The sequence below is a fragment of the Gymnoscopelus microlampas genome (genome assembly GCF_963454915.1).
Source record: "Gymnoscopelus microlampas genome assembly, chromosome: 14".
Lineage (NCBI taxonomy): Eukaryota > Metazoa > Chordata > Actinopteri > Myctophiformes > Myctophidae > Gymnoscopelus > Gymnoscopelus microlampas.
In genome coordinates, this window is record NC_139951.1 from 28117485 (window position 1) to 28142773 (window position 25289).

General features: G+C 40.8%; 3 protein-coding genes across 6 annotated transcripts in view; all 3 read left to right on the plus strand.

Moving 5' to 3' along the window:
* The window catches only part of LOC311060516 (actin-binding LIM protein 1-like), a 28697-nt gene extending 19283 nt beyond the window's left edge, over positions 1–9414 (plus strand). Inside the window, exons 7-21 of the mRNA XM_084078726.1 lie at positions 1132–1219; positions 1502–1560; positions 1909–1974; positions 3281–3355; positions 4572–4742; positions 4844–4879; positions 5086–5221; positions 5793–5891; positions 6960–7007; positions 7274–7420; positions 7920–8002; positions 8191–8296; positions 8420–8484; positions 9146–9206; positions 9326–9414. Of these exons, the coding sequence (XP_083934852.1) occupies positions 1132–1219; positions 1502–1560; positions 1909–1974; positions 3281–3355; positions 4572–4742; positions 4844–4879; positions 5086–5221; positions 5793–5891; positions 6960–7007; positions 7274–7420; positions 7920–8002; positions 8191–8296; positions 8420–8484; positions 9146–9206; positions 9326–9372 (1287 nt within the window). The 3' untranslated portion in view covers positions 9373–9414. The remainder of the gene's footprint in view (positions 1–1131; positions 1220–1501; positions 1561–1908; positions 1975–3280; positions 3356–4571; positions 4743–4843; positions 4880–5085; positions 5222–5792; positions 5892–6959; positions 7008–7273; positions 7421–7919; positions 8003–8190; positions 8297–8419; positions 8485–9145; positions 9207–9325) is intronic.
* A 54-nt stretch (positions 9415–9468) lies between these two features.
* On the plus strand, positions 9469–12780 carry LOC311060517 (actin-binding LIM protein 1-like). The gene is made up of 3 exons (XM_084078727.1): positions 9469–10375; positions 11617–11697; positions 12210–12780. Exons 1-3 carry the CDS (start codon positions 10334–10336, stop codon positions 12321–12323), a joined length of 237 nt encoding a protein of 78 aa, XP_083934853.1. The 5' UTR covers positions 9469–10333; the 3' UTR covers positions 12324–12780.
* Positions 12781–15158: 2378 nt separating this feature from the next.
* Positions 15159–25289, plus strand: part of LOC311060693 (myosin phosphatase Rho interacting protein) — a 73920-nt gene continuing 63789 nt past the window's right edge. For all 4 annotated transcript variants that reach the window (XM_084078976.1, XM_084078975.1, XM_084078977.1 and 1 more), the window contains exons 1-3: positions 15159–16124; positions 19497–19574; positions 23134–23199. In XM_084078976.1, the coding sequence (XP_083935102.1) occupies positions 16005–16124; positions 19497–19574; positions 23134–23199 (264 nt within the window). In that variant the 5' untranslated portion in view covers positions 15159–16004. The remainder of the gene's footprint in view (positions 16125–19496; positions 19575–23133; positions 23200–25289) is intronic.

Genomic DNA, 25289 nt, shown 5'->3' on the forward strand with positions numbered 1-25289 from the left:
TGCTGTGGCATTGTGGTTGAGAGATCTGCAGCTCTTTACAGTCAGAAAGTTATATTCTGTATAGAGTGGGAGAAGAAAGGTACCGTAGATTGAAAGGGGCCATAGAGAATGTGATAGGGGCCAAAAAGGGGGAGTGGTTGTGGGAAATAGAGTCTTATTTTGGAGACAGAGGCATTCTGGAAATGGACATACTCTAGTCACACAAGCTGCTCGTTGGAGGTAGGATTATCTGTTAACAGTATTTGATTTACTTGGGAAAGCTTTTTTTTTGCCTTTCCTGATTGCCGTATTGCATGGTTTTATAAATTGTTCTAGTGTGCTTTTGTTATGAAAATAACTTGCAGTGTATTTCTTTTGGTATATGTTAAACAGCTGTGTTCAATGTAGATGCGGTGACAATAGCACAGTTACAGTGTGAGGTTAAGGATATTTATTGCTTTTAATAAAGATAACTATTTCTGTTTTCTTCTGGCACTGCACTTAATAAGCTGTGTGGAGCTACTGTATATTGAGGTCTGTAGAATTTTTACATAGTCTGTAAGAGCCTGTCTTAAATTATCGTTCAACATCAAATGAAATTGAATTGTGACATAAATATGTTGCAGTAAAATAGCTCATGAAAGGTACCATAATTTAGGGAGGAATCCTTTCCTGAACAGTTTGTTTACCAGAAGAGAATGTCCTGTTGTATATTGCCACGGCAACATGACGAACAAGGGGTGACGTAGGGTCACATCTGGGTGAAGTCATGCGTTTTTCAAGCATTGCATCAGACTGTGGTAGGACACTGGCAATATGACTTTAGTAGATCCACCCAATATCTCTCTTAATATCCTCTCTGTTGGAGGAGTTTACTGGGGTGCTGTTGGGTGGATGTGAGTGTTTTGTCCATTATTTAGAGAACTCATTTCAATCCCAAGCTCCCTCATTATATTTTGCAATTAAATTCCACAGTTCTGGGTTCTGAATTCTATCTTCCAATTTGTATAGAGATGTATGCAAACTCAGTGCAGGCCTTTCAGGGACTTTTCCCCCTCTATTTCATCATTATTTCTGGCCGTTATGTGAATTTCCACATGTAATGTCTTGGCACTCATCAGAGGACTGTTTTATTTGTATTATCATCTGCAGGCAGGAGACAGACACTATCACCCAAGTTGTGCAAGATGCAGCCGATGCAACAACGCATTCAGAGAAGGAGAGGAAATGTTCTTACAAGGTGGGTGTGAAGAATGTGAGGTCTTATTTGACTCTAAAAGAACAAAATTATCTCTCTGGAATATACCGTCTTCATTGCATTTTGACTAAATACATCTCCATCTCAACACACTGTGATATAAACTCTGACCTCTGAGTGATGTCACCCTGATGGGGGCTTGGTGGATTAAACATTTGTGGATTCATTTGGAAGGAGAAATGAGTGTGAGGCTGTTTTCACTGTTTGACTTCACTTTATTTCAGGGTATATATTTATGTTGTCTAATTCTCCCTCTGTCTACAGGATCCACAGTGTGGCATCCAGATTGTAGAAGCAACAGCAGAACTGAAGAGCGACGCAGGGTGAGCTAGTTTCATTCAACCTTGTTGACATAAAGTATGAACACATTGACTGCATTTGTACTTGCATATTTTGTTTTTGTGTGTTAAATGAAATAATATATATATTGGTATTAACTTTCTTGCACGGGAGGACAATCATTTAATTTCTAATATTAGTAATATGAATATCTGTAATAATGACAATGCCTCATGGTATGATTCAACTGACTTACTTATCAAAGACAATGCATCTTTATTGAAAGGTTCCTAAGACATTATACCAATCGGAAATGTTGTCCATATCTCTTGTAAGTACATTAAACATTAACAGTGAAAATGTCATGTTTGTACACGTTTCTCCTCTTCTAGATGCCCCAGTCCAACAGATCCAAAACACCCTGCCTTGATTTCTTTTTCCCCCAACCCGAACTACAGGTCTGAGAAGGCCTGAGGTTTGCACTAAGTGTGCTTCCAGAGTGAACAGGCTGTACTGTCATTGCTTGAGCTTTCTCCACTTGCTTGAAAGCAATTATGAGAACACTTTGAGTTCTCTTGTAATCAAACCAGCCAATAGTTCCAGCTCTCTCTCATTGGTTGCTGTGCTGTTACACAAACCACCCTTCTAACAAACAATCACTGCACATGACGCAGTAAAGGAAAACATAGCCAGGTGGCATGGTTAAGTGCTATGTTTGGTGTTGTTCCTTTCCTACACAGTAATGTACGGCATTATTTTACTGTGTAAAGTTTTGTGAACACCTTTCTAGCTCACCATCACGGCATCATTGGTCACGCTGTGGTTTTGTAGAAACCACATTGTGTTTGTTTCTTGTCTGTGTTTCTTGTTTTTGATTGACACTGTTGTTCTATTATATTGAGAGAATTACTATTTCTGAGTTGTATCATCAGTCAGTTTGTTTTCAATTAGTGGTACATGGAGTTTTATTCATGTCTGGCAAACTGTGAAAGAAAGGCCCCTCAGCATAGTTCAGCAATCATTATTGGAAATGTCAGTAGACAACAGTCTTTTGATACGCCAAGCGACATTTCAAGTGACGGAATGTGCTGCATGACAGGCTGTATGTGATTGTGTCCTTTCATTAAACCAGGACTTGGCTGTCCCTAGCATGATAGTCTTGCATTGCCAAGTATTCCTCCTTACTTTGTTTTAGGACTTACAAGAAGAAGATCTAGGCTAGTTGAAACTGTTGTCACGTGGTAATGATGCAGATGGAAATAGAGAGAACGGGGAATTTTAATTTCTTGAATCAGTAACAATGCAGTATAGTATTCAAACCTACAGGGAGTTGATTCATTGTTTTATCTTTGCCTGTGTAACTGTGTAGGATACAGAATTAGACTGATAGAGAGGAGGGAGGATCGTGTTCTGCGTGCACACTCCATCAGATCCAGACTAGTGCAGATGCAGAAATCACTTTTCCTAACCTCTGAATTCCCAACCCAAATTAAACTGAAGGTGTATCTTTCTCACCAACAGGAACTGTTGAAAAACAGGGTTTGCTCTCCTTTTCAGCTGTCTAGCAGCCACTTGGGTTAGAGCTTTACAAAAATGATGCCCTCATTTGGTTTTATTGACTAATGTTCAGAAAATATACGGCAATGTAATGAAAGAAATAAACATGCAACATGTGCTGTCACATGATACAGTAGATGCAAGAAACACAACTTCATGACTGGACTTCTACAGTTACTTACTTTAACATGAGTCATGTTCTTGCAGGCTACCAGAAGTCCACCAGAGAACATCTGCTCCAGACCAGGCTCAAGCATTTCAGGGGTTTCTGGTCACTTATATGTAAGTTCTTCCTAATGTCTTCCACGTCAGTACAATTCACCATGGGGCTTGATTTGATTTTCATTTCATTTATTTAATTACACTGGGGAGTGCCATTATTATGGTGGACCATTTGTGCCACAATTAAATAAATAAATACAAAACACAATTAACCACGGCGTCCCAGTTTTGGGCATGTCATTCTAGCTGATAATAAAAATGAACAGATTTTCTTTTGTCTTTAAATGGTTATGTGGTAAATGGTTTGTTGGTTAAGTGGTTAAATAACACATATATTTATGTATTTATCTATTCATTCCACCATTCATTTAATTGTAGCCTTTCTTTCTTTCTTTCTTTCTGGCTTCCTTGCTTCCTTGCTTTCTTGCTTCCTTGCTTCCTTGCTTCCTTGCTTCCTTCCTTCCTTCCTTCCTTCCTTTCTTCCTTCCTTCCTTCCATTTGTGGCACAAATGGTTGTCCATATCAGAGAGGCAGAATTCAGGAGATTGCTGTTTGACATTGAGCTAGGTGTAAAAAATAATATATGGCGAAGAACGTTTAACTGGCACTTCAAATGCTATTAAAGTCATCATGATGTGATTAACATCAATATTACCTTGACTGAATGAGGAATTATAGTTTTGTCTTACCTATGTAAAAGTAATTTTTTAATATATCAATTGTAGTGTCTGCTCAGAAAGTGCATCTCTTGCATAGTAGGTAAGTAAGTAATAAACCAAATTGGTCGCTTATTGACGGTATCAGCAAAGAATGAGGGTGTCTATCACCTTTTCAATGCGCCTGGGAGATGGATTGCCGAGGTGGAGCATAACACCTACCATCAGCTCCCAGTACTTACCACAGTGGTAAGTCCCGCACAACTTAGGTTACCCAAGTCGCACTACTCTTATGCTAAGTTGGCGGTGAGCTCTACAGTGTTATTAGCTAAGCTGTCACACCGTAGTGCTTCTACGTCATTTATTCATTCTACGTCATTCATTCAGTCTATGGTGAAAATGTGTTTGTTCAAAATTCATTGGATCCTGGGCTTCACAATAACATGATTAACGAGATCTAATGTATTTGTTTCATGCCAAAATCCAACAAATGTGGCAGTGGGGGCTTAATGTTTATTTATAATATGAGTGACCCTTGACTCCTGACCCTGCATTAACCTCTGCCCGTCCTTGTGTTTGTATTTCCATTTCTTGTGTCTTTCCCTCTCTCCCCTGCACAGGCAAAAGTAGACAAAGAAGTAATTGATTACAAGGACTTAGCAGCCATTCCTAAAGTCAAGGCTATATATGATATAGAGCGTCCTGATTTGATGTCCTATGAGTCTAAGAAAAAGGACTTGTTTGCATTGGACAACAAGGAAAACGGACTGGGGGGGCACAGCCCTGTAGAGGTAACATCCAAGTCAAAACAACTGATTTTGATTCTTACATATTTATGTCACATTGTTTTTACATATATTATATATAAGAAAGTTCTGTCTTTTTGCATCAGTCACCAAGGACATCAACATTTACTTCATCAACAGAGGTACGTTTTATTCATTTCTTAATATATTTGCTTTTGGCATTGAATGAATTAGGTAAAAGCTTCTAGTTTACCTCTGTATAAAGAGGACACTTGATTCAATATTGTGTATACTACTTACGCCCCCAAATAATATGGAAATGATTTATGCTATGATTTGCACAAATGTTTTATCTTGTGCTGAGTGTATGTGTTTATATTCTTTTAAGGAGAGTTATGATCTGAAGAGGATCATCATGTCAAGATCCAAAACCCAGGGATCGTTTGGATCTTCCACAATGTATAATCGCCATAGTAGTTACACTCCCACAGTATCAAGCTCACCACAACACTTCCACCGGCCAGGTGAGAATACATCCCCAGAGAAACTGATGTCATGTTTCACAGTGCTCACATACAGAGTTGGGTTTATTTTTCTGTAAAGTCACTTGTAAATATTGGTTGTTGCGTGTTGCGTTTTTTTCTTTTTGGGCTTGTTTTTGTTGCTTATTTGGGCTTGCATCCTAATGTCCTTTACACCAATGGCTCTCAAATATTTTCATGTTAAGAATCCCCAAATTTATATGTATTTGTCCGCGGACCCCCATCTGAACCATGACCATGACCCAATTACCCCCAAAATGTAATAAGGTAATCTAGGGACCATTGCCCACCTTCCTGCATCCGTTTCCCCACAAAGTTGCAAACAGACAGACAAAACCGAATGAAAACAATCCTGGTTGGGGCGGGGTATCAAAGAGTGTGACTGCTTCTGGCTTCTATGAGTCTGTCTGTTCAACATTTCCCCAAGAGCTTGCTGTCCCTTTCACGATGACACCGACTCGCTGATGCTTCTACACTGCTCCTCACTAAACTTCCCACCTCCTTTTCCTTGCCTTCATTAATCTTGCTCCACTCTTTTGGAACTGGTCGGCAGGTATGATGCTCTCTCCCTCTTCTTTGCTTCCTGGCTGTAATGAAACCTGCCTCACTTCCCCCTGTAATCACCACTTCCAGTTCCTCTCTCACAGCGACGGTAAGCCCCCACCTCCCCTGTGCACATGTCCTCCCCTCTTCGCCTCCTCTGCTGACTCATACCAGAGTTGTTCCCTAAATGCATACATGCACAGTGATTTACTATGAGCAGCAGCAGTATAGAAAAAGCTGACGGGTAGATTATATAGATATAAGATTATCATCCTTATGTCCAAACAATAGCCCCCAAGTCACTCAGAGGTAGGGTAGCAAATATTTCTGTGTCCTTAGAATGTCAGTGTGATATATGTACAGTACAGCTACAGTAGGTAAATAATTCATATTTGATTGGGAATACATGGGAATACATTACATTCAGTAGTAGTGAGGGAGTACTGTATGTTCTTGTTTTGAGGCACAGGGCCATCTAGTGGTCATCGTTTAGAATACGCATCTGTGCTCTCATCCTTAACATTTACTGTATACTTTCTCAAGACGTTCCTTCAGATCCTTCCTACGTCTTCCTTCTTATCTTTTTTATTAACTAACATTTGCTTCATGTTTCATGTGATTCGACCTCCCCCCAAATTCAAGGTTTCAATGCTTTCAGTGAGAACTGATTTATTATGATAATTACATTTTATTTTGGTTTGATTGGACTGCCCTCTACTCCCATTTTGGGATTCTTCTGTTGAAGGGCAGTCCCTGGTGACTTTCACATGTCTTGCAACAATATACTGTACCTCTCCTTCCTTCATACATTTTTGTTTAACCTCTACTGTTTCCATTCTATGTTTTAGTCCCCCCCCCCTCTCTCTCTTTCTTCCTGTCCCTTTCTTGTCATGTTCCTCCCTATCTCAACGGTACAATTAAAATTGTCTCCCTTCTCCCCATTTTGGCTTTTAAAGTTGTCCTACTCCCTTGATGTATGGTATCAATCTGATAATGTCACTCACTACTGTTCACAAGACATTATCTTAATCTTTGTTGTTTTTTGGTTGCAAATCAAAACACGTTCTCCCACGCTGTTCTTGGTGTCATTGTTTTCCATGGCGCAGGCTATCTATTATGATAACATCACAGTACATGCACTCACTGTTGACTTTACTTTTTCTGTTTTTATCTGCAGACCAAGGCATGCACATGTATAGGAAACCTCCAATATACAAACAATATGGTATGTCCTCTTTTTTTCAAGCAGACATTTATGAATATTGAAGAATGGTTGAAAAAATACTTCCAACGTCATAAAAAAGCCAACTCTTTCCCATCAGTGCAAGCACCAAATGTCAAAGAATGTTTACTATTTCATTGGTATTGTGATTTTCTTTTTAATAGAATTTATTTCTAAAGAATTTTCTGATGGGGTGACGACCCTTTGACCTATATGCACTCACGGTTGCCCAGTCACCGTTAAATCACTTATTTTAATCCCTAATCCAGACTCAACCACCATGCCAGGCCAAAGCAGGTCTGCTGATGACATCATCAAGTCGGCTAAGTTCCCTGCCGCTTACGCTCCGAGCCCAGACACCACACCAAAGATTGAGACCGACTCCTGGCCCTGCCCTCCCTCCTTTCATGCCTTAGGTAAAACCCTTCCACTGGCTTCTCGACTGCGTTATTCCTTTCTACACCTTAATTCAGGAAAGACCCACCCTTAAACCTGCCCTACCTGCCGTTGTTTGGCTTTCAGGCAGAAACGGTTCGAATCCCATCGCGGGTGTACCAAGCCCACAGGACTGGAGGTCACCAAACTCTGTGGGGTTAAATCTGGAATGTGTCTTGTAGATTCTGAAATATCTTCACTATCTCTCAAATAGTTCCATCTTCCGGGAGCATGAAAAGAACGGAAACCAACCCACTTTTCTGTTAGCTATAAGTCTTTTCTGACCAAACTGAGATTAAGGAATCCACATTGTTGTTATTCACCAACAACTTTAGGACACTGACCCGTGTGACTGGATGTATTGATACTGAAACTATTACCTGAGAAGAGCTCAAAGGATCTATTTGGAATTAAATTGTACTTTGTAACTCATACATGGAATAACGCATTAATTATCAGAGAATGGCTTCTGTTTGTTAGGATCAAAGGGACGAAGTCAGTCACCACCAGAGGAAGATGAACACCAGAAACGCAGACAAATGCAAGAAGAACATCTCAAGAAGGCAAGTCAGTCATAATCACTATGACAAATCCGACATTAATTAAGACTCACTGAACGTAACGAGCAAAATGGTTTACACACCTGCTGATACTCAATAAATAACCAGCACTGTGGTATGTTATATTCCTCAAACAAAGTGGTTGATTTAATATTGCACATTCTTATATGCTATGTTTTTGTGTTTTACAGATACAGTCTGGTCTGGGAAAACTCATTCTGAAGGAGGAGATGGAGGAAGCGATGAACAGAGAACATTACACCTGTAGGCCTACTTCATACTCTATCTCCGAAAATGGTAATAATATTATAGAATCGAATAGATTGCAACTAAGCTATAGTTATAATGCTTTTGTTTGATAGTGATTAAAGTGGCTCATGGTAGCAGAACCTATTGCTGAACTGATTAACTTCCCCATAGATCAAAATACCTTCACATCCAAAACGTCTTCTTTGCCTGGGTACGGTCATAATGGTCTCCGTCGGGTAAGAGCGCTGTCATTATTACTTTTGTTACTAATTTATCTCATTCAATGTATCAATTATCACTGCTTGAATTGAGTACACTGAGTTCCTGTCAATTGTCATAATTGAATTGAGATGTCACAGAGTTCAGATCCAGCATTTTTTACAGAAGTTCCACGATGAGCTGGTGTAGTGGTTTTCCAGTCCCTAACGTAAAGAAAATTAATTCTGCACACTGCTAACATTTATGCTCCGACTGTTTATTGCAAGTTCAACGTTCCGATAGATCTTCATCATGAATAAATCAGGAAATGGGTGTACAGTACACTCATATATTAATTTCCATATATTATATGGAAACCATCTAAACTCAGATTGGCTGAAACAATAGGTGAGGTGTTAACCACCTGATCAGATAACAGGTTAATATCTAAGTGCAAATAATTGGTTGTAATATTTAGGTAAAAGTGTGTAGGCCTACTCACTTCCTAGAAACAACACATATAAATATATGTCCCCAAGAAACACGTGAAGACAATAATAAAGAGGTAATTTCTCACCAGTATAAGAAATGTATTGATCTCTTGTCCTGCACCTGGATATTACAGTGGATTTGCATGCATTAATCTCTTATCACATCCCTAACTGCTGTACAATTACATTTTAATTTTCTCTCTAACAGCCACAATCAACCAATTTGACCCAGTACAACAGTCATGGGGACTTAAGTGGCGGAGTAAAAGGTATGCAGGCCTGTCCCGTTACATTAGATACGATTTATGTATTTTTGTAATTTTTGTCATTTTAATGACACTACTATACTATATTTACTTACTGTTTCTGTACCTCTCTTCTCTTTCAGATTTTAAGGTAAGTGCAGGAAAGTATATGTTCTTAGAGCAATCCTGAATGCTGTCCTGCTGCCAATTCCTGTTGGCTTTACAGCATTTTAATGGATTGATTTAACAATCATTGTCTGTGTTAGCATGCCGAAGTACATCGAAGATGAAGTATAGACTTTAATGGCCAACTCATATACAGATTAACATAGAATCCATAGAAACATAGAATCCACAGAACAAACATTAAAATATTGAGCCCTTCAAGCATAAGTTAAGATACACATATATAACATCATACAACCCACAGAATCATATATTTAACTTAGATGGCACGCCACAGGAGGAGGCTGGAGAGGTGGAGGGAATTTTATAACAGACAACAGCTGCAGGAACAGAGCTGAGACCAATAATGAACACAAATATACTGCATAAATTAACCATTTAGATTGATGGTGTACGTGTTAGCGTGTTAGCGAATGGGAATGAAGGGAGATGCGTGAGGTTGAACGTGGAGAGACCATCTGACTTACGTGGGTGTATGTATGTATTACCTTATAAGCGAGTGAGTGTGTAGCAGCTCGATTTCATTAGAGCCCTTTTTTAAACTGAGAGGAATTACACATCAGAAATGTATACTTAACACATTTATGCAGCATTAAGCATTATGAAATTCTTAATGGTCCCACCATTTATGCAATGAACCATCTTTCTACGACTGAGTTGAGTTCTTTATAAATACAAAATAATAATAAATAAATAAAAAAGGTAATTACATTCATCACACATAGCCACCAGATATCACTCTATACAAGGATACTGCAGTTTTTGTCCTGTACTGTGTGTGAGGCTGTAGATGCTGTATTCTTTGCTTGATGTAGCCATTAGGTGTTTAGCTGCTTACATTAACTTCAATTAATCCTACTTGGACATTAATCCAATGTGGATTTCCCATTACATGTGTTACGTGCTCCATTCTTGCTCCATTTTTGTAGCTCATCCATGATGACCAACGCGACCAATTAGCACGAATGGACAGAGGAGTGTCTATGCCTAATATGTTGGAATCAAAAGCAAGTATTGTCCATGTTGTTCTTTACCCTACATTTTTTGCGTCACTTTCAAGACATTTCAGATTTCTGCAAGGTTGAGTGTTGAATACAAATCGCACATGCAGTCATGTGAAATGTACTGTTTTACTTGCAGTACTACAAATACTTAAACAAATTGATACAAAAAATTGGGCTATCTTGCAAATCTTTTGAATAAATAATAATAATGAAATAATGCTTTAAAAAGTGTTTCAATTTGCCCTAAATTATATTGTTCTTTTTTTTTGCTTTTCTTCCAACTACTATCGTATCGGATCCTTCAATGCATGTCAATGGGATTTTAGTGTACTAAAAGGAACTCACATGACTAACCATAGTTTGTTGCTCACTAAGTGATGGTTTTGAAGTACAGTTCCTGAGGCTTCAACAATGATTTAGCTATACACAAGAAAAACAGTTTATCATTGCCATTTCCCAGGTTCCTTGGCTTAAAGACGGCAGTATGTGCAGTGCTGGTAGGGGAATGTGCCTTTGCAGACCCCTTTAGTAGAAGTCTATTACAATCATTATTATGAGGAGGATGTGTGTTGCAGCTCCTTGCTGACTCCGAAATGTGCCATCTGTGCTGTCTGCCTTGGTTTGGAACATGTCCAGCAAGCAGTAAACTGATCCCACCTCGTACAGCAAGTGCTCTCACTTGTGGAGGAGGCAGCTGCTTCACGACTTTGAGACTGTGGCCAAGCCAAGAAGGCCCTCATCCTTCGTGGCATGACACCATGAGCCAGCTTGTCTTTGGGGTGAAATTGTGGACATGTTGTAACCATTCTGTCTTTTTCAAACACAAACACTACGACCCTTGGGGAACAACCCAACAGTGTCTGTGAATGCACATTTCTCACACCAACATTGTGTGAAGTGAGTGACATGAGTGAAAGGGAACTCCCCTGGAGGTGGTCTGGTCATTGCATGTTACATTGTATAAAACCGAGGCTAATAATGATTGTGTTGTAATTTAATTGATTTATTTGAAGAATATTCACCCCCAATATCTTATACAAAAACCTTAAACTTGACTGTGCACAGACCATGTACACTATGCATGCTTTCCAATTGCCCTGCTTATCTTATCTCATTTTGTCTGATGTGCGAACAAATCAAAACGTTACCTCATAACATTTTCAGAACATTCATGTCTTAATGAGACATGTATATCTTGCAAATGCCTTGCATAAGATTCTCAACCGAGTCTTTCCCTTATCCAGGCCTATCCATTCGAAATGCTCACTGTCACCAACAGAGGGCGCGTTCAGCTTCCCAGGGATGTTGACAGAACAAGGCTTGAGGTAATACACTGTTATATAACATAGACAAGCATTCCCACTGCTTGGCACATTTCACCATACAGTACCTTTTTTTAGATTGACCACCTCGCTATTCTTTGGCAAAACAATCTGCAAAATTTGCAGATCTACTAGCTCACGACAGGTTGCAACGCCACACGTTGTGAGGTTGTAGTTTGGCTATTTTCACTGAAGAGATTTGGTGTAGAGGGAAAAAAGGAGAGGACCAAGTATAGACCCCGGGTCAGGTGCTCCTGGGTTGGCAAGTCGGCCTGGCATGCACTCCAAGGAGCTGACTTTTCTAGTTTTTTTCCTTTTCTTTTTTTTAAATATGAAGGTCAAGTAATTAGTGTTTTCACTTGACTCACGTTTTATGAACATTAGCTAACAAGTAATTCATGTCATTTGGCAGGTGTTTATTCCTACTCACACCTAGTGGGGACAATGCTGTACTACTGTAATATTACTACGCAATCATGAATGTCTCTCTTTCACCTTCCTTCTCTACTCTGCAGCGTCACCTGGCCCCAGATGTGTTCTTTAACCTCTTTGGCATGAGGATTCACGACTTTGACCAGCTTCCACTTTGGAAGCGTAACGACATGAAGAGGAAGGCCAAGCTCTTCTAGATGCACGTTTTTATTTATTATTTATACTCATTTAAAATACATGTCGAGTTGTTACCCTCTGTTTATTTTGTGTGCACCTGACACTCTATACAAGGATACACCTGAGTTCTCTTTTGCCTTAACAATGGACACACAACCTTTTTTACTGGGGCACATACTGTAACTTTCGGTAGCTACCGTAAGGTGATACAGCACAGTAAAATTCATTCATTATCAAAAGATTTCAACAAAGATTTCAACACATATCAAACATCGATTAAAGAATATGATTAAAATATGCATTATGCAGTACGTGGGCCTATACTGTAGTTTATAAGCATGGAAGTTATTGAAAGTCATTTTAGGGATCTCAGGATAGAGATAGTAAAACTACTGTATGTACACAAAGGCTGTTCACACTGCATTTTCTATTTTACTTTATGTCCCATTGAAATAATGTAATACTTTTGTTAAAAAATAAAAGATAATAATAATCTGAGAATTTATGTATGACTGCTTTCATTTCACATCTCTGTGAAGAATCAATAGCATCTATGTTTAGTGTTGCTTTTTATTTATTTAGGAATTGTATACAGTTAAATGTGAAAGGCATCCAAGAGCAAAGTAGTTAAAAATGGCCTGCCCTAATCTCTGCCTGTCACGTGAGATTGCTTGGTCTTTGATTTTATCAGTGTTTTCAGTTCAAGCATTGTTTAATATGGTCCACCCAGTGGAATTGTATGTACTTAACTCTCTCAGTGATGCAAAGTAACTGGATACAGGAACTAGATCCCCAAAGAACAAAGCAATTGGGGGCAAATTTAGGCGGTTACTGTAGCAAGTAACTGTACATGTTGTTCTATTTAAGGGGAGAAAAACAAGAAAACATACTTAGTTGATCATAAAATTGCCTGAATAAAACGAAAGTAAGTTATCCATATCACATCTCAGAGAGGTCAAAATGTGGGTCATCGGACGGTTCTTTATTTAGATTAGGCCTACTGGCTGCATTTCCACTAAATTGCACGGCACTGCATTTAAAAAAAGTAATTCCCATGGTACACTCCTCCAAATACCTTAATGTGGTTGATGATTTCTTTGTACAAAAGGAGTAGCACCTCTCTTCAAATTGTCAACTGCTTGTTCACTTCCAGAGCCTATAACGTAATAGAGGGTTTGACATGGGCTCGCACAGGCAACGATGTACAAAAGGACACCCCAAAGTGTCTTGAATTAATTTTCAGAATAAATTCAAATGCCTTGAAGTAATACATTTCTCTAAAAACATAACAGATGACATACTACTAACCCGAGTTGCTCTAACAAAGGTAGAACTTCATCTACTGAGTACACTTCTACTAGTTAGATACTTCATCATTCTCACCAGCAGGTGGCACAAGCAACCTTACAAGACAAGAGGAATTGTTTGTGTTCTATCTTTAACATGACCATCTGTGACTCTGACCATCTTCACTGGAGGTTCAGCATGAAAAGCATCCCAGGTCCACTGTCACCAAGTTCAAATGTCAAAAGTGTATTGATTTCAGTGTTGAAGTAGCCTCTTTTAGCACAGTGTCCTGTTATGAGTCTCTCTAACAACACAAAGAGCATAGAATAAGCAATGACAATGTACACAGATATGTTTTCAGTAGTATTACTTCTGTACACAGCACAGCCTGATATTTAAGTCATCTGTTATGGATGTCATCAAACGTTTACAGCTTGAACTTTATTTCTATCAACAATATAACTGAACCACATAATGCTATGTTTTTGTACATCCTCTTGTCAGTGTTGGTCTGACAGTGACTTGCTTTTTCAGCCATGTGTTTTACATGAGGCCAAAGCACCATTGATCTTTCATGCTCTAAATCCAGCAATATTTACAGAGCTCCATCATTGACCCGAACCAGTTCCTTGAGCCCAAGGTTTAAAGCAAACCCATGCAAGGAAAAAGGGACAAATCTCTGGGAACTACCAGACCAGAGAGACCATTACCAGACAAGCTGTGTGTACAGTTTAGGGTTCATGTGAGGGCACTGGTAATGTTTGAGATAGGCTATATATAATATAACGTTGGAGACAATGATTAACTTTTATCCTTGGAAATGGTTTGGAGTCTCCCACGCGCTGTCATAGCAGTATAGCACTGTATGGGAATGATCCAGCATTATCCATGTTGACTGCACAACTCAACCACTAAGTGGTTTGGCAGTTGTGTATCTCCATTGGTGTAAATTATTACTTTGCCCTCTATTTAGGGATTATAGATTGCCACTTCTATGACATAAAGACAAAAGGGTTGCTTATCAAAGTGAAATGTTGACTATATGGCTCACATTTAATTTCTACTTGGAATAAGTAGGCTACAGCTCATGGCTCGGCAGACAAGAGGTGTGTTGCATTAAATCATTGTCATTATTATTTTTAAAAACTTTTTTATTGGAATTTTTAGTAATATGATAAACACATCAGAGTATAAACAACTATAAAATATAAAACAAGAAAAGACAATGACAAATAATTTGGTAATTATTATCATTATTATTATTACAATGTTGAAACTGCTCAACTAAAGTAACTGTAAGATATCTAGTATCATATGCTTTAAAGCCCACCTACCATGATCCAAATGAGTAGAAAACAGAACATCTCTGAGCTTTTCCATTGGACATGGGACCCCACTTGTGGGCGCCTTCCACGTTTCTGATTGGCTCACGTCATTGACGCTCACCCTAAGCCCGCCTCGTCGCTGCACTGACTGGCTGTCCTACCCGTCACTCACCGCCTCTTCCAGTTCTGTTTTCAGCCCCGCCTCGTCCCTGCACTGACTGGCTGTCCTGCCTGAGGATTTTCACGAACAAACATCACAACGACAGAATGCGTTCAAGTTTGCTGCTGCTGTGCCCGTGTACCGTATCGGACCTTTAACGCCATGGACCTATAACTATCACTGCATGACCGCCGACTGCACGGCGCTTCTACCAGCTGGACCGCAGCGGTTGGTCTGGAGCGCGTAGAAGGATTGTATTGATGATGCATCATCCAGTATCACAGTTTCTCTGAGAGAGAGAGAGAGAGAGAGAGAGAGAGAGAGAGAGAGAGAGAGCTAAAGAGACAGTGGGAGAGACGGAGAGAGAGAGAGAGAGAGAGAGAGAGAGAGGGGGTGAAAGTGTAACTACTGGGTAATGCCGCTGCGCTCTGCGTGATGGAGGCCGGAATGTCACCTGTGAAGCCTCGTAACATCATCCACATCTTCCTGGAAAGCAGCGTCAACGAGGAAGACGCACTCGTAGCCTAGTGCAACGGCCGTCTGCGCTGACGTAAAGTAATTGAACAACTTTTGGGGGGAGGCATACCTATTGTTTTAGTGGGAAAAGTTGCAACATAAACACCAGCTGGGCGGTGGGAGGCACCCCTCTCACAACATGACTATCCTCGATGTTACTTAGCTCATGTTTTAGTGGCTCATATTCACCTTTTAACTTTAGTGGTGAGATAAGAGATTCTACCATCAACGTTGACATTCTAGACAGGTGGACGGCGTACCAAATGAAGACTCATCTCTTTCAGTCATATGAGAAGTTATTGTATCATATGTTCATGATCTTATCATTGGGATTATTGGAGGACTGGGTAGTTTCCCAAGGAATTTGAGTGGCTGTTTTCACCAAGTTGCACCTTTTTTATACGAAGATAACCATGTCCACTAAAGACAACCCTTGTCGGAAATTTCAAGCCAATATTTTCAACAAAAGTAAATGTCAGAACTGTTTCAAACCCAGGGAATCCCACTTGCTGAACGACGAAGACTTAAATAAGGTAAATATAAGCTTGCTTTATTTTATTTGTATGAAATCTCCTGCACACCACACACCATGTATATTCTTTTCACGTGAAAAGCCTTGTAGCCTTGAAATTGATGTTCAAAACTGTCTTGATGTGTCTAGCATAGTTGAAGTACAAAGGTATGGTTAATTGGACATAATTGGTTACCAGCCCGAGGGCGGATATGCCCTAATGCAGGCCCACATGTCATACTGTCAACCATGTGAGATGAATCTTGAAATGAAATTCTTGGATGATTGGTCATTATTTTACTTTTTCTCCGATAGGACCTTCAGTAGCTATAGTTTACATGTTGTTTGAAAAGTATTTTAAATACACATTTCCATTTTTATTTAATGACTTGTCTGACTTGGACAATGTTTTCGTGTTTGATGCATCATGTATCCAGACTAAAAAACTATCCAACAGTCTAGTTTTGGTGGGGGTGTCGGGTGTGTAGAAAAATCACCTTATTTTCTTGAACCAGGGTGTGACAGAGGTTTTCTTCAGTGTATGTTCTTTGAAGTCTACTTACCTACAGTATAGATGAGGAGGAGGCTATATTGTGGAATCCACAATACAGAATCCTCATCATCTATACTGTAGGTATAGATGATAGATGGAAACATCCACAATGTGGATATTGCCACATTATGCAATGTATATGAACTTGTTTGACCTGGCTTCAAAGTTAAACAAAGGACAGGTAGACATAAGCTTGAGTTGACTGACTCACAACAAGGTTATTACTCCTTGGGATTGAACCATTAATGTGCATTGTTCTCTCACTCTCTCACACACACACACACACACACACACACTCACACTCACACTCACACTAATGTTATGCTAACTGGGGGAGTGACATATCTTGAGCATGTGATATCTTCAAGGGAGTTGGGAGGAGGTTTCAGAGAGCTTGATACATTTTAGTAATTTCATGACCAACTGCCTCCCTGCATGAATGGAAAAAGATGGGAGGTTTAGTTTCTCGCCTAGTGGAATTCTTGACCCACTGGCTATCAGACTTTGCCCCGAGGAACTGTGCTCAAAGAAAGGTTATCAGACTTATCACTCACTATGACGAACCTGACGGGGAATCATGTTGCTTGTTATTGTGAGGGCCCACTACACACAGGATACCGTGGCTCTGTAAATCTTATTCCCAACATATTTTGAAGCCAGAGCTTTTGTCATTCCTCCACTATTTTGCCCTCCCCCCACCCGCACATCGCTGCTGGGGCCACATATCTGCGTGCACTATTACATAGTCACTGTGATGAGGATGGGATGGGATTGGGGGGGGTAAAAAGAGCACACAAACACACAAATGACTGCATTTAACCATTCAAGGGTAAAAACTGACCTAGATCCTTCTCATCTACCGCCACGCCTCCCAGGAGACCTCAGTCAGCAATGCATAGGTCTGGTCTGGCCATATGAGGAGAGGTGCCCCCCCAGTTTGTCCTCAACTCCGGTCTTTCTCTTTGTTTTCTTAAACGCTCGTTTTCCAGGGGTATATGGAACTAGCTATCATGCCAGTATCAGCCTGACTGCTCCTCTGCTCTCCTCCCAGACCCCTAATGCCCTTTCCACTGTAAAGTATTATTACCAAATAGCTCGGGGGCCTAATCCATCTGTCAGGCGATATCCCTGAATCTGCCACATTTGGAACCCCGCTGTGCGGCAAGATGGTTTCTGTATCAATATTTAATATACAGCAGCTCTGAGACTTAGGGTGAGAGGTTGTCTAAGAGCAAGAGGAGAGGGTAAATTATGTACCCCTAGAGTTGAGGGAAGGTTCCTGTCCATCATAAATTACATTCTTCTTTGTGTCTTTGACCCAGTCCGGTCGCCAAAGCAAACATTGGCACTGTACGTTTCTGCACATCACAAGACACATAGAAGGTGGACATTATTTCTATTTGCCCCCCAAAACGTTGCATGTCAACATTTCTGGATGACAGACCATGTCTACTCAATCCTGGAGTTTTTTCTCCAAGTACATTTCTCACATGTACATGAGAACGTATTATTTACCTTTCTGTGCCTGCTTTCACTATGCAACTCGAATTGCGCTGAGTCGGCAGCAGCGTGCGTGAGCCCCGAGATTTGCCCCCGAGGTAGGCGCTAGCCGAGCAAGTGGCCCCACCATGTGATGTGCCTGCCTTGAAATGTTGTGATGCAACATTTCTGTGGTTTGCACAAACATTCAATGGAAACAATCCTGTTGTGCAGTCATCGTCTGTCTAGGCGCTCATCTGGGAATCATGTTACACATTACTGTAATCTCCGTGAATGTGGGTTTATGTTGGATTAGAAAATGACCTCGGTAGCTGATTGACCTCAATCAAAACCACTGGTAGAGCGAGAGAGAGAGAGAGAGAGAGTCTTCAGGCTGGTGAGAAAATCAAAGCTTTTAACCCTGTTGTCAATGTCAAGTGCTCTGAAAATAGAATCATGTAGGTTGTTTGGATTTGTCGATGTTTATGTGTGGGTGAGATTTATTCAACTTAAGCATGCTTAGCAAAATTTGTACTGGTGTACCCAGCAGCAGCTACGCACAACAAAACAATCCCTTCAGATTCAGCCATGGCTCAACAAGTCTTAAGCGGCTGCCTACTGGTGCCATGACATCGTCACTGTGTGTACTGCGCCTATAAATCCTGCTGTCCTGCTGGCAAATTTTCTCCCAAATTTTGTATTTCAATTTCTTTCTTTTTTCAAATATAGCAAAAATACAAGCTCACAAAGTGTTGTGACGCGACATGTCTATTTTCTGGCTATTTGTCATATGACGAGGTATATTGGGCTTAAGTTGTTAAATTACCACCAAATGGCCCTTGTAATTCTCAATACAATGGGTTTAATTTACAAATCCCGAGCCAGACACATTTTAGGCCCTTGCTACTACTTACCTCCCTTACCTCTCGTCCCCTGCTTTTCTTTCTCACTCCCTTTACACACCAACCCACCCACTTAGGGGGATCAGAGAGAAAAGTCACGTGTGATCCTTTCCTTTTTTTCCATGGCAGCATGGTGCTCTGGAATGCAGCCAGCTGTAGACTGTAGCTTAGCCGCCTTGCAGCTGACTCCAAGCAGCTAGCATGTTGAACCAACATACCCACACTTCGCCTGAAGCTGAGCTCAGCTAAACGGCGGCCTGTACAATAGAGTTGCGTCACTATCCCATGTTATCTGATATCATCAGACATTAGATAGTAGTTGTTTTCACGGTAAGACACTACTATACTGACTTGGTGATTGTATCTTTAACCCACTTAGGGGATATTTTGCACTCAGTGATATACAGTGTTACAGTATGTCTTTCAACCTCCTCTAATTGATTTTTTTTCTCTCCACTAGGCAAAACCTATATATGGAGGATGGCTGCTACTCGCACCAGAGGGAACAAATTTTGACAATCCTTTGCACAGATCCCGGGTAAGTGTGTTCGCCCCCCTTTGGCGGACTTGAGATGAAATGACAGCGAAACATGAGCCCCTGCTTAATCTCTTGAACCCTCTCCGAATAACATCAATTTTCCTTTAGTGAAGGAATTTTGTGGCTGAGCTAAATGCCGTTTATGAAGTGTTCTTTTAAAGAATCTGTTTTATTTGGCCAGACTCCCTTTGACTCCTACTAAAAGCTGTCCCTTGTTTTCCTTTTCCAGACCCGAGACAAACAGTAGCTATACTTCTTAGCATTTACTATTGCACTCATTGCGTCCTATGTGGCAAACACTAGCTCCAGAATAGGATTCTCTGAAAACAAAACTTCATATTTGCCTATTCTGTCCTTTTCCTGGATTGAGATCTAAAGCCCTGAGAATGAGGCAGCACTTCTGTTTTTTGTGTGTGTGCAGAGTGTGCTTGTTATACTGTGCAGTCTTTCCATAGTGTTTGTGCCAAAATTACACCCCAAACAGTAGACCTGATTGCATGCGGCTTCCGAAGCCTGTGTCACAGAGTGGGCAGCTTCCTGTGGGGGGGTTCAGCTCTCTCTCTCTCTCCGTCTCCGAAAAAAGAAAACGAAAAAATCCCCTGACCAGTACTTTCTCATGCAATAATGAGCATAATATTGACTTGAAATCACAAAACCTGCTCCCCGGGGGATGGGGGCGGTAGTTTTGATGGAAGCCTCCTACTGTTCCGTTGCGTGCTCCATCACGGTTCCCATATGATATGGTGACAGGAGAGTCCCGAAAGATGAAGTATAGGGAGGACATTTGGGAAGAGTGGGAAAAGTCCCCGTTCCCATCGTCCCGCTGATGGCTTCCATATGGGGTGGGGGGGTGCATCCTTGCAGCCTTCAGTTCAGGCCCTACTACTGTCAACAGTGAGTCAGATACCACTATACTACCACCCTCCCCCTACAGGCACACATTGACATCGCTTAAATTCTCTTGACTGCATTAACCCTGGCGTCCCTATTTTGGTCAAATTTTCAAAATCTGTCTAATTTCTTTTTGATTTCGTCACAGAATAGATCCACAAGCTTGTACCTTCCTTAATTGTCAAAGCTTGTAGATCGGCTATTTGTCATACGACAAAGTATATAGGGCTTAAGTGGTTAACTGTTTGTAGTCGGCGTCGCCCCTCTCAATGAAGGGTAGTTAACCAGCAGTTATGCATGTGCATGGTGGTGCTGAGGTAAGCGCATCCGTAAGATTGAGAAGGTTCCCTCAACTGAAATTAAGGGACCGGGCAGACGAGCCAGTGACGGAGAGAGAAATGAGGTGATGATGAGTCATGAGAAAGTGTGGAGTTGTTTTTATGTATCTTTGGAGTGCTGGAATGAGGTAATCGGCAGGCTGGGACGGCTGTCATCGTTATGCCAGCCTCTTTGGTTTAACAGGTTATGGTTCTGTTCAGTTCAAGGAAAGCATTAACTGAAGTGTTGAGAGAATAAAAATGGACCCATAAGAGTCAGGACTTTACTGTGTTGCAGAGACTAGTTGGTTATAGCTTTTCCCCTCAGTTGGCCCTTGAGAGCTTAAAAAGGGATAGTTCAACCAAAACATTACTTTTTTCCCATCGATTAGTCACCCCATGGAGCCTTGACTTCATGGATTTAAAAGAATAATAATATTTTGTCGCATTCCTAAGCCAATAATTTAATGACCAGTGGATTGGTAGTCAGCGGAGACACAAAGGACACTCTTTGATAGAAAAAAAAGCATTTTGAGGTTGAACTATCTCTTTAATGTCACTTTTTTTTAATCGCTTATATGAATGAAAGTATAGGATGATGCCTCTTTAACTTGGGCTCTGTAGGAAACCTATTGGCAAGTGTATTCAGACCCCCCTACTGCCTGGTAGGTCGGTAAGGTCACAAAGTACTTCCTCATTTTTTATGCATGGAACTCGCTATGACATAGAGCCAAGAAACTCGACACTTAGACAAAACGGTACTTTAGGGAAGAAGGAGGCTGATGGAATCATGATATGGCTAGGCGAGCAAGGAGATCAATGAATACCATCCACATATCATATGTGCAAAGTAAACGTGTAGTAGAATGTAATCCTATCCTTGAGGAAGGTTACCCTCAAGAAAGTATTCACAACAAAAGATAGCCTTATTGATAAGCACCATACTATATCTTGCCTTTAACCACATAAAATGAATCTTGACATCCCTACTGTATATTGGGCATGTCATTATAGCCAAACATTTTCGAAATTGCAAAAATAGCAGATCTACAACCTCTCAATGTGAGCTTGTAGATCAGCTGTCTTCACTATTTGTATTACGACGAAGTATAAGGGCTGAAGATTAATTACTTATTGCGTGATATAATTTGTTATGCAGGTGAGAGTAGCCCTGCCTGAAGACCAGAAGCATGTTATCGCCCTTTGTCTGAGTGGTAGATGTTTGGTTTTCCATGTGAGAGTCCCGGGTTCAAATCCAGGTGGTTAGTTTTAGGATTCTCGTTTCAAAGCGTCAAGTGTACACTTTGGAGAGTAGCTGCGCCTGAAGACAAGATGCCGTAACAACTTAAACCCTCCATACCTCTGTATTGATACTTAGTCGCCTGGGGTGGGGTCTGTGTACTTGGTCCGCTCTTAGTCTTTTTTCCCCCCCTTCACCAAATGTCTTTGCCGAAAAAGCAAGATCTACAAGCTGTGAGCTTGTAGATTGCAAATGTTCCCCCCAGAATAGGGTTCCTAGGGTTCAAGTGGTTAGTTCTCCCTTGGCCTTGGCTTAGGAGGGGGGATTCCCCTTTGCATGAGCGGTAGATGTTTGGTGTTTCATGTGGGAAACCCGGGTTTGGATCTCTGTGGTTTCTTTTGCTCTTGTGTATGGTAAGTATCAGTTCAGGGTTGGAGACACAGGCTTATGTTATGTCATTCTGCCTATCGGGATGGCTTGCCTAAGTGTAGGCTTTCACTGCCTCCAATAGGCTTAAACTTCTTTTGTCTTTTTTCTCCCCCTTTGTTTGTCCCTCATTCAAATTTGAAAGGTTTTCTATACGAGTAGATGATTGATCCACCTTCATAATAATATTGATCAACTTGCCTCAAGGCCTTGCTCATTATGAAAGTGTGCCAGTTGCTGTGTATAAGCGTGAGTGAGTGTTGTGATGGGGTTAATGTCGCTGGTCCCATCACTGCCCTGGGATGTGGACTTGTGTGGAAAGACACAATGGTTGCAAAACAGTCATAACGTATTTTCAAACAATTTAATTGTTTTGCTGATATATTGAGTCGCATCATATAACATCATATAAGTTGTTTATAATATAAGGTGTTTGTAACACACTGTGCAGTTTGTAGCAGCATTAGTATTGTATTTAACGGTTCTCATCAGTGTGCATAACAATAAAATAATAGTAATACAAATGCATAATTAAACAAAATAGCCATACAAATAAAGTAATATCAACAATTATGTACAGAAAAAAATAATATACATATATCCAACTATGACAACTGATATTTAAAAGTGAAGTCATTCATGTGATAATGTCTAATTAACTGAAGATTACTCTTTTTCTTTGCAGAAATGGCAGAGGAGGTTCTTCATCCTATATGAGCATGGCTTACTCCGCTATGCTTTGGATGAGATGGTGAGTCAAAGATACCTACTGTACCTGTTGCCTGTGTACGCACAGGGATCCGTTATGGTCTGCATGACGTCATTTCATGAAGTGTCTCTGAGCAAGACACTTAACCCATATCTGCTCCCCCCATGCACTCGACATGGCCATCTGAGCAGCCACTAGCTGGGTGAAGCTGAAACTGAATTAAGCCCATGGGTATTATATGAGCAAGTACTTGAACATGAAGTGAATTTCGTTGGCAGGTTTGTTAAATGGTACAAGCAAAACAGAATAAAAACCTGAATAAGAGCCTTGTCGAAGCCTCGCTGAAGGAATTCATTAGCATAAGATGTCTTCATATCAGAGGATAACAGGAATGCATAGCAATAAGGTTTTCATTGTGCAAATTCCCAATTCTTGATCGTTGGAGCGCCCGGCCCAGCCGGATGCACCGCAGAGAATTCTAAACACTAGTCTCCGGTGTTGGGCAGTGAACACCTGTGCCACCCAGACACCTAAGATATAGTTAACCACGACAGCCTCTTACCATGGCACACGCCCTTCAGTTGTCTGAAAGGTCATTAGATTATGACAGCCCATGTTGCTCTTGAGCGCGTGCTTGTTGCAGACACCAAATTGTACTATGTACAGAATCCCCTTTGTACGGATCTTGTGGCTACAAGGACGTGCAATGTATATTCAGGACTTAAGTTTGGTATCCGCAATAATCGATTGCCTAGTTGGGAGTGATGATGGATGGAATTTAGTATAACGTACCCCGCTATAGATTCAGCAGCCATTTTGACTACACTGGCAAGTTCATTTCAGTTTTTGAGTAGAGTAAACTCACAGTGAAGCACAAACCGAAGATGTTTGATCAAAGGAAGCGAGCGGCATCTTTCTGAGAGCTCATTAGAAGATTTAAACATGAGAGGTTCTGTCTTTTACTTTGTGTTGTGCCGTTGCATTTTGACATGCCTTGCCTTCTGCGTTTCTCCTTTTATGCAATTGAATTGTTGGCGTTCTTCCATTCTTCTGAGGAATACCTGTTGTGTGTATGATGGGCCCGGTGCCACAACGGCCCGGCTGTCATCACACTTGTCAACAGCACAGCAGTTAGCTTAGCATTTTGCTAATGTGTTAAATACTGAGCCAGTTAACTAGCACAACAGTGTCGAAAGGAAATTTATGTGACAACTCAGGTTGTTGATACTGTAAGGTCTGCAGGGCTGTTTGCGTAAGGTGCTAAAACAGGCATTGTGCAAGAGCCCCCTGGTGCATCCCCCCACAAAGGAAAAACTGGAAAAAACACTTAATGACACGCAAATCCAAGTCACTACATGACGGATGTTTGTGGTGTCTTATGTTTATATAACCTACGTAGTACGTGCCTTTTTTATTTTTTTAGCTACGTTTTTGTTTGGCCAACATACTTTAACACAGCACTGGCCCCTGAACATTTGAACATTCATTTGAAGCTCTGTGTGTATGTGTGTGTGTGTGTGTGTGTGTGTGTGGGCAGACAGAATATGGAGTGACCCAGACCAGTGTTATCTAACATGTTGGAGAGAAGAGCTCCTTTGTCTAAACTTGGAATGTTTTTGAAGTGAAAGTGGGAACGCATCGAAAGGATGAAAGAACACTTGTAGTGTGTGTGTGCACACGCGTGTATGTGCGTGCACGGATTTGTGTGTGTGTGTGTAAAGTCACTCATCAAGGACAACTCTGAGATATTTTTTCTGCAGAAAACCTGCCACATATGGGCTAAGTAGGGTACTGTTCACACAGTGCAACCAAGAGCAGAGGGAGATTTATCATAGATATTCATAGGCATCCATACCCCAGTTCTATGTTCCTAAATGTTTGACTCAGCTAAATGTCTTTTATTTTCTTAAATGAGAGGGGGAGAGACAGGGAGAGGGAAACAGACTGCGTAGTGGAAGGAGGTCGGGGAGGCATATCACGGAGCCTGTGCATTAAGAGACGAAGGAAACGTCCTCCTCCCATCCTTGTCACTCGTCATCTTTTCATCTCCTTTCTGAAAGGAGGATCAAAGAAAGAGAGGGAGGGTGGGTCATTAAAGGTCTGGAGCTGGAAATATCAAGAGGCCCTAAATA